This window comes from Babylonia areolata, chromosome 23 (genome assembly GCF_041734735.1).
Source record: "Babylonia areolata isolate BAREFJ2019XMU chromosome 23, ASM4173473v1, whole genome shotgun sequence".
Classification (NCBI taxonomy): domain Eukaryota; kingdom Metazoa; phylum Mollusca; class Gastropoda; order Neogastropoda; family Buccinidae; genus Babylonia; species Babylonia areolata.
Genome location: NC_134898.1, coordinates 9,237,519 through 9,250,329, shown reverse-complemented (window position 1 = coordinate 9,250,329; position 12,811 = coordinate 9,237,519). Strand labels below are relative to the sequence as shown.

The following is a 12,811-nucleotide window of genomic DNA, read 5'->3' as shown; positions in this document are numbered from 1 at the left end:
TTAATAATTACAAATTTGTTTTGATACAAGATTTACAAAAAGGATCTGCGAATATTAAAAACAAACACGAATCACAACGCCGGTAGCCAATCTCCCGCGATTGCTTAGTTACGATATAACAATGTTCCAATCGATTTTCGACCAAGTTAAGCTGAAATTTTCATTCGGAAATATTAGCCCAAACGGAAAAGTAAATTACTGAATACACATACCTGCTAAATGTCAACCACTTTAAGGAAATTCTGTGTCGTAGCTCGAGAGAAAGGCAACAGGTGTGTTCATGAAAACCGCTAAAACAAAACTGCGAACAGCGCATGTATACTCCAGCAATCCGTCGGTCTCGTCTGGCTCGCAAGACCCATTCGAAATTGGCGCGTGATAGCGATGCACGATGGGGCCCCTGAACTAGCATAACCAGATGGGCGCTAACGGTTAATGATCAAGTCACAATCTGGTACCTTGATCCCGTTTCCTTCTCCATATGAGAAAAGTTTTTTAACAAAGATAGATGAGAATACTAGATGAGGTAGACATGATTACTTTTAAAACAAGCAAACAATACATTTATGAGTAAAAATATGATTTGATTAACATGTTCGCACAGGCTCAGTCGAGGTCTTGGGCAGTGAGGTCAGAGGCCGGCGAGAATACATTCAATCGCAAACATTCATTGTACAGCCATTGAAAAAAAGTTTTGACAGAAATGAATGGACAATAAAAGTCAGATGTAACACGAAATTATGAACTATAAGATTCGACTGTGTTCCCCTTAAAGACGGGGAATGGGAGGTGACCTAATTCATGCACACGGTCTGCCTCGATCGTCGGCCCGAATTTCACGCCATTGAAACTGCCTTTATGTCAGTTCTCTGCATCACTAAATCATTTCCATGTAAACATATCCACCACAGAAAGCGTTACTCAATACTGGGTACACATTCCGCAAATGTCGGATGTCTACGAAATTGTCCCAAATGTATTCTATATACCTGACACATTTTCTCTCCATTGCTGATGTCACGGAAACAGCCCACAATTTTTTTTCAGAAATGATATATACAGGCAGTTGTGTACCAATCTTTGGGCACACAATTGCTCAGCAGAAGCTAATCTACAAGAACATACGTTTACCTGACCAAAAATTTAGTTATTAATCACATAAATCGACCCCCAAAAGTCGATACTTACGCGAGACATGGTGAATGATTGCTGGTCTATTTGGCGCGAGATGACGCGCTTTCGGTTGCCAGCTACACGCCCACCTCGCGCTCGGCCAACCAGAGCGGCCACTGTTCACGCACAGACTTCAATGACCTAGAAAGAACCAATGGCTATCCAGGTCGAAGGTCACCACTGTGGCATGTCAGTACTGCGCACGTTGCAAAGCAGACGGAAAACATGTCTGTGCGGAGATCGGTTGACCATATATGTTACTTCAAAGCACCTGGATCTTTCCTCGACTGCATTTGCACATGATAGTTTTGCATTTATTGCGCAAAATATCCTCGCGTTTCAGAACAACACGCGTGAACCAGTTAAGTCCGGGAAGTTAATGGACAAGTATGGGATACGCCCTTTTCCTCAGGCACATGACTTTACACGTGTAGGATTTTCCAGTGTAAATTTTAGTTGAAACTGAACAAATCTTCATGTGTCTGCATTATCCGATGTTCTGTTTTATTTCAATATAAATGTTGATCAGCTGCACAACAACCACCATCCTCCATCTACACACAGCGATTACAGACGGAAGTATCAAGCATTAGGTCTATGATTTTCATCATCTTACTTATGTTTCAATTTTATGTTTTTAAACTAGAATTTCATGTGATTCTGCATAAAACCTTGATTTGTCATCATACTGAGTGTAGGAATAATTTTTGTGGTCTCCCTTTTTGAAATGACTGTTGCTGCTGAGAAAGTTCAGAAAGGGCAACAAAACTGATATGACCAACTGGCAACAAAACTGATTTGACAAACTGCATATCTAAATTTAGCAACAATAATACGCTGTTCTTGGGTAGAAAATGCAAACCAGCCATTACAAAAGCAGCTTTTATCATTAAAACTATCTAAAATTCTTAAATGACAAAAACCTATTTTAGAAAACAACTGCATGCAATCACACACACACACACAAACTGTATATATACTGTTATGTACATCTATGTGGGTGTACACACACATACAAACATTGTATACCACACACACACACACACACACTGACACACATGCAAATATGCATGCTACATTTAGATGTATATGGATCTATTTCTTGATTCTGTGACTTCACACCCAGAGGAGTCTTTTAATATGTCAGTCATTCTTTAACAGAGAGAACTCTGTTGTGACGAGAAAGTAATAAAAATAACAATGATAGTTACAATATGATGCAGAACAAGAAAGTACACCATACACAAATAAGTATTTCAATGTGTGGGTTATTCTTTCTCTTTGTGAGATACAGTGTTAAACTCAGAAGTAAATTTTATTTGTAGCCAATGGCAAAATCAACAAACTGTATTATCAAACCATCCACATGTTGTGATATCTATAGCTGTATGTTACTGACTTCTCCAGGTTTTTGTGTGTGTGTGTGTGTGTGTTCTTTTTTTTTAATGAAAATTCTTCTTCATTTCACATGTTTTCATAAAACATACCCAAAATGCAACCTGTCTCATCAATCAAATCAGTAAACTGATAAAACTTCTATTTTCTGTCACTTCACCTATTTCATACACTTACTATTTTTGTTTTGTTTTGTTTCATTGTTCACTTACTCTTCATCTTCTTCAGCTTCCATGGGATACACAGTGTATGAATAGACTTTTTGATAGATGACCCTCGTTATTCCCCCATGTGGGAAGTTATATGTTTTCTAGGATGTGCTTTACTGGGTATGTTTGTGTTTCCACAACTCACTGTACAATAGCATGGACAATAAGATTGGTTTTCTGCATGTGTATACACATGAAGAGGGTAAAGCCAACAGCAGATCTTTTGACCTACAAAAGACTTGTGAGTTTCAGTGCCATCAGATTGAAAAACCCAACACAATCACTAATTTGCTGTCACACCAGCCTACCCCTTCACTGCCAGGGGAAAAACAGTAGCAAGTGGTTTTTCAAGTCATAAAACAATATCCAAAACATTAAGCCTAAAACTAAAAAAAAATTAATGGTCTGGAGATATTCCAATCTAGATAAACTGGGTGAATTTTCAGCCTTCCAGAGTTATTTTCCCTTCTTCTGATGATGTCATAGTGATGTCACTATGCACGTGACACATAGGTGCCAGGCAGTCAAGGGGCGCTATGAACAGAGTGCATTCAATGATTCATAAATGAAAATAAGTAGGAGTTAATTCAATGGTAAAGGAAGTTGTTCTAGTTTGCTTCAACAAAGCAAAATGTAACCAAAAAAATTTCTGAGATAACGAAATCTATTTGCCATAGATTACCCTAACTATCTATGATAATGCACCAACATTAAGACTGGGGATGTTTTGACAATAATCAATGAAAATGTAGCATCATAAAGGAGAGAGAAAACACACTGAAGCATGCAAAACACACACTCACATGCAGTACACACACACACACACACACCAAAGCATGCGATCGACAGCATCAAAGCATGCAATCAATACAGTACACGTGGTTTGTTGAGATAATTCACTGAACATCCGTTGAATTGTCATATTCACTATCTTGTATGCACCAATCAGTCTCTGTGTCCTCTCCCTTTGCTTCTTTGCATACATCTTCTCTGAATGACCAAACAGCTTTCAGCAGTTCAAAGCTGGAGACAAAGATGAAAGAAGAGGTAGACAGGATAAACAAAGAGCATGCACAATAACCAATGATGCTGATTAACTTAAAATCCTTTGTTTTCCTGTTTGTTTGAATGAACACATATATAACATCAACTGCTTAAGGATGCAAAGAATGAATTTGATAGGAAAGCAAGAGAAGTTGGAACAAAGACAGGAAAGAAAAAAGAACAATAAGAATCAAATCTGTTTAATACTCATACCAACAGTCATACTCATAGTTATTATTAAAGATAACAAGGAAACACATACACTTACTGGCGTATTAGTTTGATATGAAAATACACGACTGTGTATGATTTGTACTTTATTATTCTGAATTGTAACTATTTATTACTTTCTCATTCAGGACACAATTTTCTTTTCTTCTGTAAAATCCAGACTCCTCTTGACCCAGGAAGAATGTATCATCACAGCACTGTGCCATCTTATTTTTCTGTGTGCACATGTACTTGTTTACTTTATTGTGGATTTTTCTGCAGAATTTGCAGTGGGCAAGTCTTTCAAAAGTTTTGTTGCTAGGTTATTTGAAGTGCACTAGTGCATGGCTGCATATAAGAACTTAGTTAATGATATTGCTAAAAAAACAAAAAAACACTCATATCTGGTGACTGGTGGAGGGGGGATTGGGGGGGTTGTTTTTTGTTGTTGTAAGTTCTGCTTTAGATAAGTAGAGTCAATGAAAAGATGAATGATTAACCATTAAGCTTTGACTTTCCAAGATCCTGATGAAAGATACTAGTAACAAAAACAGCAAAACATTGAAATAATACATAAAAACTAGAACTTTGCAATTCTGATTGGGAATTGCACATTTGTACAAGCACTAGTATTTTGTTACTTAAGTTTATGTAATAATGTTTCAAGCACTTTTTAAAAATATTTGTAATTTATTCAGTTACTTGTATTTTTGTAACTTCGGACGCTGTATGAAAAAAATTTAAATGCAGTCACCCAAACTGTCTGAACAGATCAATTAAAACTTAAAACATAAAACATACTCATGGAAAAACTGAATCAGATTTTTCGACCTGTGTTTTCATTGCTGATTACATCTAATGATCTTGAATAAAGTCTTCACAATTCACAAGATAAGGCAAAAAATATAAATAAAAGGATAGTCATGCCAGTTCAACTTCTCAAATACATCCAAACAGATGTCAAATTTGAAGCACCAGCTCTCAGAGGCATACATGTATCATACAAAAAACAGTGTGTCACACTTACAGAAGTAATTGTTATTTTCAGCGCTACAAAAATGCAGCAGGTAGTCTACCAGTACATAGAAAATGTGTTGTTTCATGTGAGGCGCTTACAGCCCAATATATGGGGAGTTTGCACCACAGAAGTACTATCTATCATTATTATCATTGGCGATATCCATATTTCTTCCCTTGTACTCTTTCTATTGTTTTGTTTAGGCAGAAAAAGTTGTAAGTTGGTTAATAACACTGTAAGATATACTCTGCATTTCTTTCCCTCTCAAATGCCGTAAAGAAGGCCAATAAAAGAGTGGAGAGGTAGAAATGTAGAAAATATATTACAATGTCTTAAACTAATTTACACTGTTTCTGTCTTCAAATCGAAAGAGTACAAGAGAAGAAATGTGGATATTGCTTATCATTATAGTTATGTCAGTTGTTCACTCGTTTGACAGTTTTATTCTTGTATTTTGCTGTCTTGTTTGGTGACCAGAAAACTGGACTGTACTGGACTAGATCGCTGAGAAGTCAGACCTATGGCCCATGTGGGGCAAAGTAAGCCTGGGAAAAAAAAATCAACAGGCATAACAGCAGTGTCAGCAAAAATGTAGCTATTCACAAAAATGGCACAATACAATGTTCAAGCAGGCTGGAAAGTTGAAAGAAATTTAGAAAACAATGCTATTCCTATCACAGGGGCACAAAAAGTTGTACACTTTCTTTTCATAAACTGCTCAAACTGTGTTCTGAAGTCAAAACTCTATTTGTGGACTTAGCATTAATAGCCAGCAATGAAGATTTACCCACGTGGTAAAAAATTGTACCTCATTGTGGTTTATACCTATCATCAATAAAACGATTCTCTTTAAAAGAAATAATTAATTTTAAAAAAAATCATATTACTTATATTGTACTTTATAATATCCACACACAGACGCATGATCCAGGTGTATAAAAATGGAGACTGGAGAGAAAAAAGAAAGAAAAGGGAACATGATGTAACAAAATATAAAGGTAATTTCAAATCATTAATAGCTACAGATCTTAAACTCAAATTTCAGCCTTAAAGTTAAATGTGTGAAGGAAAAATGCCCTTCCACTGATTTTTAATATGTAGATCTTTGACTGGGGCTATCCAGTATGCATTTTGTTGGAATTTCTTGGTCAGTAACCATTTTCTACCTTCTCTTCCTCACTCTGCATGTTGTACATTGTTAGTTTGTAAAACCTGGCTTTACACACAGTGTTATTCCACTAACATGAAGAAAAAATTCAAAAGGTAGTATAACATTATAAGCTGCATTAGTAACTGACGACGTGCGACGATGAACTTTCTACACTGCGCGAGCGAGCCTCCCCGAAGCCACGTGAACCTACTTTTCATAATGTATGAAAATCTGTACCGAATGACTCATACTTCACCAGCGTGTGCACCAAAACACAAGAAGCTGCGAGTGTGAGAAGCCGCCACGCGAGTGCGTGAGTGTTGTTCAGGCGTCAGTTGGAGAAGGCATATGGTTAATCCTATCTACTTCCCGCGTAAACATGGATAATGTGTTGTGCGTTTCATGTGAAGTACAAAAGAAAAGACTGAGAACGTGGAAATCGGAGAAAGTTTCAAGAAACAGTGAAAGGTTTGTTTACCTGTGCTTGAAGAAGTGATCGTTGTGTAAAGATCAGTTCTGGCTCCAGTCGTATTGATGTGATACTGGATTGCTGATGAGTGTGTCCCCGCTTCTTCGTTCATAAGTAGTCAATTTTTTGCGGTTTCCTTTCTTCAAATACTACACAAAGTCAGCATTTAGTCCTTCCTCTCCAGTGATAATGTTTCGTCGAAGGATTGTAGAGTGACCGCCCCTGCGGGGATGGCGGGGAATCTGAAAACGGGAAAATGCCCAATGGTCAGTCAGATACATCAAACCCACATGGCTATTTGTGTCGCTATTTTCAATGAAATATTTACAGCACATTACTTGACTGTTCTTTCCTTTTTTTAAGATGATAAAATTCTGTCGTTCAATAACTGCTTGAGCACATGGATGAAACAAAGAATCATTGACTGCCACAAAACGAACCTGACAAAGAGACAATGCAAAAACACTGGTGTGCATAGATAAACACTGGTGTGCATTTTAGAGGGAAAAAATCCAGAGCTCTACATGAATTAGATTTACAATGCATGCATAAAACTATGATTAAAGAATAAAATAAAAATAAGCGTCAGAATCACTGGACAGACTTTTTATTTTATTTTATTTTATAGACACAAAGAGTAGAAAACCAGCTGGAGAGGCAGATAGGTGGGCAGACAGTCAATGGAAGATGGGAGGAAATGTCATATTCTGTGTTGTTATTGCCCTGTTTTAGTATTTTTAATTCTGGGAACAATTCAGATGAATTGTGTGTGTGTATGTGTGTGTGCATTTTGCATTGCAGGCACTGACTCAGCAGACGTTAAAAAACAAACAAACAAACAGTAGGAGAGACAGACAGGCAGATAGGTGGACAGACAAACAACATGAGATAGGTAGAAATGTCCTGTTTTGTTAACCGTTTCATTGTCCTGTTTTAGTATCCTAAATTCTGGGACCTATTCAAATGAAAGGTTTTGTGCATTTTGCTATGTAAACATATTAGAAATTAGTGTTGCATGTAATCAACCCTTTTAATCAAAAATAAGGCACAGTATGATGTGAAATGACCCTTATCATGACTGTGAATAAACATTTGTCATCCTGAGCCACCATGTTTTTTGTTTGGCTTTGCATGATTTATGGGGCCAAAATGGAAAGATTGGCTTCATCTCTCAATTTGCACAAACTGAATGAAGGCATCATAGCTAACAATTTCTTCAGCCTTGCAAGATTACTGCACATTAGTTTCATAACTAAATCTATATAAAAATTGAGTACATAAAATTGATATTGAAATAGGTACCTGAATTTAGAAATACTGAAATAACACTTTTCCTTTAGTAGCCTAAATTCTGGGACCTATACAAACTTTTTTCTGCTTTTTGCAATACAGGCATTTGGTGAAGGACATGTAGTGTATAATCTGCTCTTCTGATAAAGAGTTAGGCTTAAAACTGATGTGAAATGACTGATACCATGAACACAGACTGACACTTGTGGACTCAAGCTGCCATGTCTTTTTGTTTACCTTTGCTCCAAAAGCTCTACAGCTGTGTGGAGGATTAGCATCACACAGCTGCTTTCATCATGGATACTGGGGTGTCCATCTGATGAACGACAAGAAGTAAAGAAGTTTAGCTATGCATGGTTAGGAGCCTAAAAACAGAAAAAAAGAGTGTGTCTCTGTTTGGCACAAACTGAATGAATATGTCACTGCAGATGTTTTTCTGGACCTTGCAAGATTTCCTGGACGTCAGTTTCTAACTAACCCTATTTTAGATTGTATTGTAGACACATCCATAGATTGTTGAGCCTTGTTTATCACCAGTATTAATTATGATTTTATGAGTCATCTTGACAAGGATTCAGTATGTATGCTGCATGTGATAAATAAATGGGAGTATCATATTGCTAAATTGTACTTTTTTTTTAATAACTGCTTCAGCTAGTTAAGTACTTCTGTAAAACATGTATTGGTTGTGCAGCTACTGAAACTTAATTTTTATAATTCATAATCATTTATTGATAAGCTAAGCTTCATCATGATCAGAACACACACAATCTGTAACATAAGTGGTTGGTTTTTGTTGCCCTTGTTTATTAATTTTTCAGCAAACACTTGCCATTCAATTTGATTTGAAATATTGATAGTTTATGTCACTCATTTGTTTACATTTTCAGACTTCATTTGCAAACTGGTTATAAACCATTTACCCTGGGAGGAATTAAAAAGCAATGGTTACAGACTCACACATGTATGCACACCTTCTCAAGGAGTACAATTGTCATCACCCAAAAAACCTAGAATCACATTGGATACCAACCAGTATTTTGGATGGTTATATTTTTGTGATGAGCAAATGAGTTTGAAGATATTCCTCCTTCCCAAATATGTATACGTGCACACACAAACACACAGATATTGAGTTTGAAGATATTCCTCCTTCCCAAATATGTATACGTGCACACACAAACACACAGAGATGAGTTTGAAGATATTCCTCTTTCCCAAATATGCGTGCACACACACACACACACACACACACACACTTATACACTGCATCAGAGAGAGAGAGGGAGCGAGAGTGTAAAGTAAATCAGGCAACTTCAAAAAGAAATAATCCACCCCAGTCTTCAGCAGTTTTTATGTTGAGATGGGTTTTAACTGAGCACATGATATGCTCCCAGATATTTGTTTTTAGTGTATCCATTCCATGCATCTCAAGATTTCTGAATTGTTGAGCCTCTCTAACCCTTGAATTCCATTGCATTAAAATGTAATGATGCACACTTTGTCTCAGTTTCATAGTGAAAACAAGACACAGACAACTACAGTGTGTTGAAACTTAAGTTACAGAGATACTCTGAAGCATAGGTAGGTAGCAATCTGTTTAAAGGTATGATTATGGTATTGTTCACTTCATTTTTTTTTTTATAATCATCCCGGTACGGTAGTGATGTATATATATATATATATATATATGTGTGTGTGTGTGTGTGTGTGTGTGTGTACTGACATTTATTTTAATCGTATATCCAGTTTCCACAGTGCTCTCTCTCTCTCTCTCTCTCTCTCTCTACGTATATGTGTGCATGTGTTTGCGCGCGCGCGCGCGCGTGTGTGTGTGTGTGTGTGTGCTTGTCAGCCACCACACTTCAATGAATTTTTCTTTCACTTCAGTTTCAGTGCACATTAAGTGGACCTCACTTCAAAGCAGTTTTTGCCATAAATCATAAAGGTCAGTACACATAACACAGCTGAACAGAGATCAACCATTGGCCATTGATCACGTTTAATTAATACCCAGTGCTTCGTCATCGATCCGCCTTGACTCACACACGACCAGACAAGACACGAAGTCGACGAAACGAGGAGTGTCTGTCGCCAAAAACTCATCCAGGCAACATGTATAACGCAAGGCGGACTCCCCCACCTTCCCCAACCTCTCCTCCTTCCCCCTCCCGGCAGCCGTCCAGAAGCCGGACTGATGTTCGGAGAGTGAGCAAGAGTTGAACTTGACCCCACTGCATGGTCAATGAGCAGTGACCTCAGCGAAGAGGCCAGTGATAGTGGGGGTGGTGGAGAGGGATGGGGAGGAGATGGTCAGTAGACAGAGACGCAGGGAAGGCGTGTTATCTGTATGACTGAGAGTGAGAGTAAAGTTGGGAGTGGAAAAGTGGTGTCAGAGACGTAAGAGAGGGTGTTGGTATTAGCCAGGCTTGGTGGTCAGTGGAGCGTAAAACACCAGCCATGGTCAGCGTGGCGAGCCCAAAACACCTGAGGAAGGTGTCGGGGAGTCAGGAGCAAGGGGGATACAGTGTGCCGGAGACTATCAAGGTCAGTTTTGTTTTGTTGTCTCTTTAAAACTTTTTCGTCATCGTCGTTCGTCATCATCTTTATCAAAAGCTAACGTCACCACCATCGTCCATCGCATCATGTCATCCTCCATCTTCTCATTTCATCATCGTCATCATCACCACCATCATCAGCTTATATCATCCCCCATCTTCGCTCTTTATTTTTTTTTTCGTAGATATCGTTGTACAGTCGCATTATCATCATTGTCATCATTTGGTCAACAGTTATTTGTTATCTCTTGCATTGCATGTCATGTTTCAGTCGTGTTGGCCAATCTTAGTTCACTGGCGTGCTTTTGATTGGATCATTTGTCACAATTGCTTTTATGCGCTGTTTGGTATGCCTGGGTGATCGACTGATGAGACTTATGTCCTTGTACATTCAGTTAGGCCTACGTAATTGTACAAAATCAGCTCGCTACTCTATCTGTATATCTGTATCTACCGACACCCGTTATATCCGTCATTGCAAACTATATTTGTCCATCCCCGCCCTCTTGCAGTGACCTCTTGCACTAATCCCCTCCCTCCCCCCCCCCTTCCCCCAGTCTCTGTACGTCGGTCTCCAGTTCTATGAATAGATTTATGTAAACTGTGAAATAGAAGAAGGAAAGATGGGTGGTGGTGATGATTTTGAAAAAGTTCACGTTGCTTGCAAACAAGCAAGAAGCTGGGTTTTTGCTTATTTGTTGAATTTTCAGTGGTTGAGAGAGAGAGAGAGAGAGCCATGAACAGATGCAAGTCCAGTCTTGCATCACCACTGTCCATGAAGCAGCATACGAGAGAACTGAATTAACGTCTGATCGCAACTACTGTCGGCCAATTATTAATTTGCATGCCACTTTCTCTTGCCGCAAGTGTCACTGCCAGATTCAGTGCGTGATTGGTCCAGGCGCCTGGGCGGTTATCGACGAGGGCTGTCAGAACTGTCAATCAATATACCTCATGCCAGTTTCCACTGTGGTGGTTATTTATTTCTCTGTGATGTTGGGGCGGCCGTTCTTGCTTTTTGTTAGTGTGCGTGCGTGCGTGCGTGCGTGTGTGTGTGTGTGTGTGTGTGTGTGTGTGTGTGTGTGCGTGCGTGTGTGTTTGTGTGTGCGGTGTTGAGAGAGAGAGACAGGTGGGCTGGGTGGGTGGGTGGGGCTCTCATAACGTTTTATGCTTGTTTTAATTACAAATGACCCCCACCCAGCTCTGTCCATCTCTCTCTCCCTCTCTCTCTCTCTGTGTTTGTGTGTGTGTGTGTGTGTGTGATCACGGCTTTTTGCGTATGCATGTAGGCTACATGTTTGTTACATGGCATCTCTCCGTCCACCACCACCCCTCTCGTTCTTTCCGAGTCACCTGAATATCTGGTTTGCATGCTTGTTTGCTTTCTTGCCCACTGAAGCAGGGCACACGCGAAACGGTAAAGGAAGAGTCGGGCACGTGAACACTGCTGTTGTCTCGCTTCACTCTGGCGAAGTGGCCGGGAACGCATGTTGAATGGTGATGGATGCGAACACGTGACGCAGAACGAGTTCAGTCATTTAGCCGCTCACTTGGAGCTTGTTGGGGTTGGGGGAAGGATTGGGGGGCCGGGGTACATGCCGCAGTGCGCGCGAAGACTCAGAGACAGTGACAGAGTGACCCTTTTGAAGGTTTGTTTGCTTTTAAGTTGAAAGCCAATTTTCAACGAGTCTTCTCCTCCTCCCCACTAACCCCGCCTTCAGATGAAAACATGCTTCTGTGTATCCTGCGTGTGTGTGTGTGTCAGAATGGAACAAAGAACTCTCTCGTGGCGGTAAAATTCTTCTCAACTACCCCCTCCATTCGCTCTCCTTCCCTCCCCCCAGCTAGTTCCGCATGCATGTGACTGGTTTACAGAGAAGGGGAGGAGGCGGGAGCGTATCTGACACCACACTGACACACACGGTGGCACTGAAATTAACACCCCCTTGTGTGTTGAGAAGCAAGTTTTAAGTTCTGCTGGTTCGGGTGCCCGTGAATTCTACTCACCTTCTGAATCCAACCACAATTCATGTTTCCAGCGGTGTTTCCTTTATTTGTTTACAGTTCTTATTTTTGTATAACCATCCACTCAGTTATAGTATGGTCTGAGGATATAACTACCGATTCCGTCGCTGTCTCTCTGTCCCTGTGTGTGTGTGTGTGTGTGTGTGTGTGTGTGTGGTGAATATTCATAAGTGTGTGAAGGTGCGCGTGTGTGTACGTCTGTATACGTGTTTACATGTGTGTGTGTGTGTGTGTTCGTGTTTATGTTTGAGCTTGGCGCACAGTCAACTG

The 12,811-nt window shown here is 39.5% G+C and overlaps 2 protein-coding genes across 10 annotated transcripts in view; one reads left to right on the top strand and one right to left on the bottom strand.

Annotated features, from left to right (window-relative positions):
• Positions 1 to 6,924, bottom strand: part of LOC143297735 (uncharacterized) — a 42,003-nt gene extending 35,079 nt beyond the window's left edge. Inside the window, exon 1 of one of the 2 annotated variants that reach the window (XM_076610185.1) lies at positions 6,678 to 6,924. In XM_076610185.1, the coding sequence (XP_076466300.1) occupies positions 6,678 to 6,780 (103 nt within the window). In that variant the 5' untranslated portion in view covers positions 6,781 to 6,924. Of the gene's footprint in view, positions 1 to 212; positions 284 to 6,677 lie in introns of those variants that run through there. The other variant, XM_076610186.1, reaches the window with a different exon arrangement.
• LOC143297734 (neuron navigator 2-like) overlaps positions 6,282 to 12,811 on the top strand; it is a 487,523-nt gene continuing 480,993 nt past the window's right edge. For 4 of the 8 annotated variants that reach the window (XM_076610178.1, XM_076610183.1, XM_076610180.1 and 1 more), the window contains exons 1-2: positions 6,283 to 6,667; positions 9,849 to 10,505. In XM_076610178.1, coding sequence (XP_076466293.1) covers positions 10,419 to 10,505 — 87 coding nt within the window. In that variant the 5' untranslated portion in view covers positions 6,283 to 6,667; positions 9,849 to 10,418. Of the gene's footprint in view, positions 6,668 to 6,802; positions 6,935 to 9,848; positions 10,506 to 12,811 lie in introns of those variants that run through there. The other 4 variants (XM_076610182.1, XM_076610177.1, XM_076610184.1 and 1 more) reach the window with 4 other exon arrangements.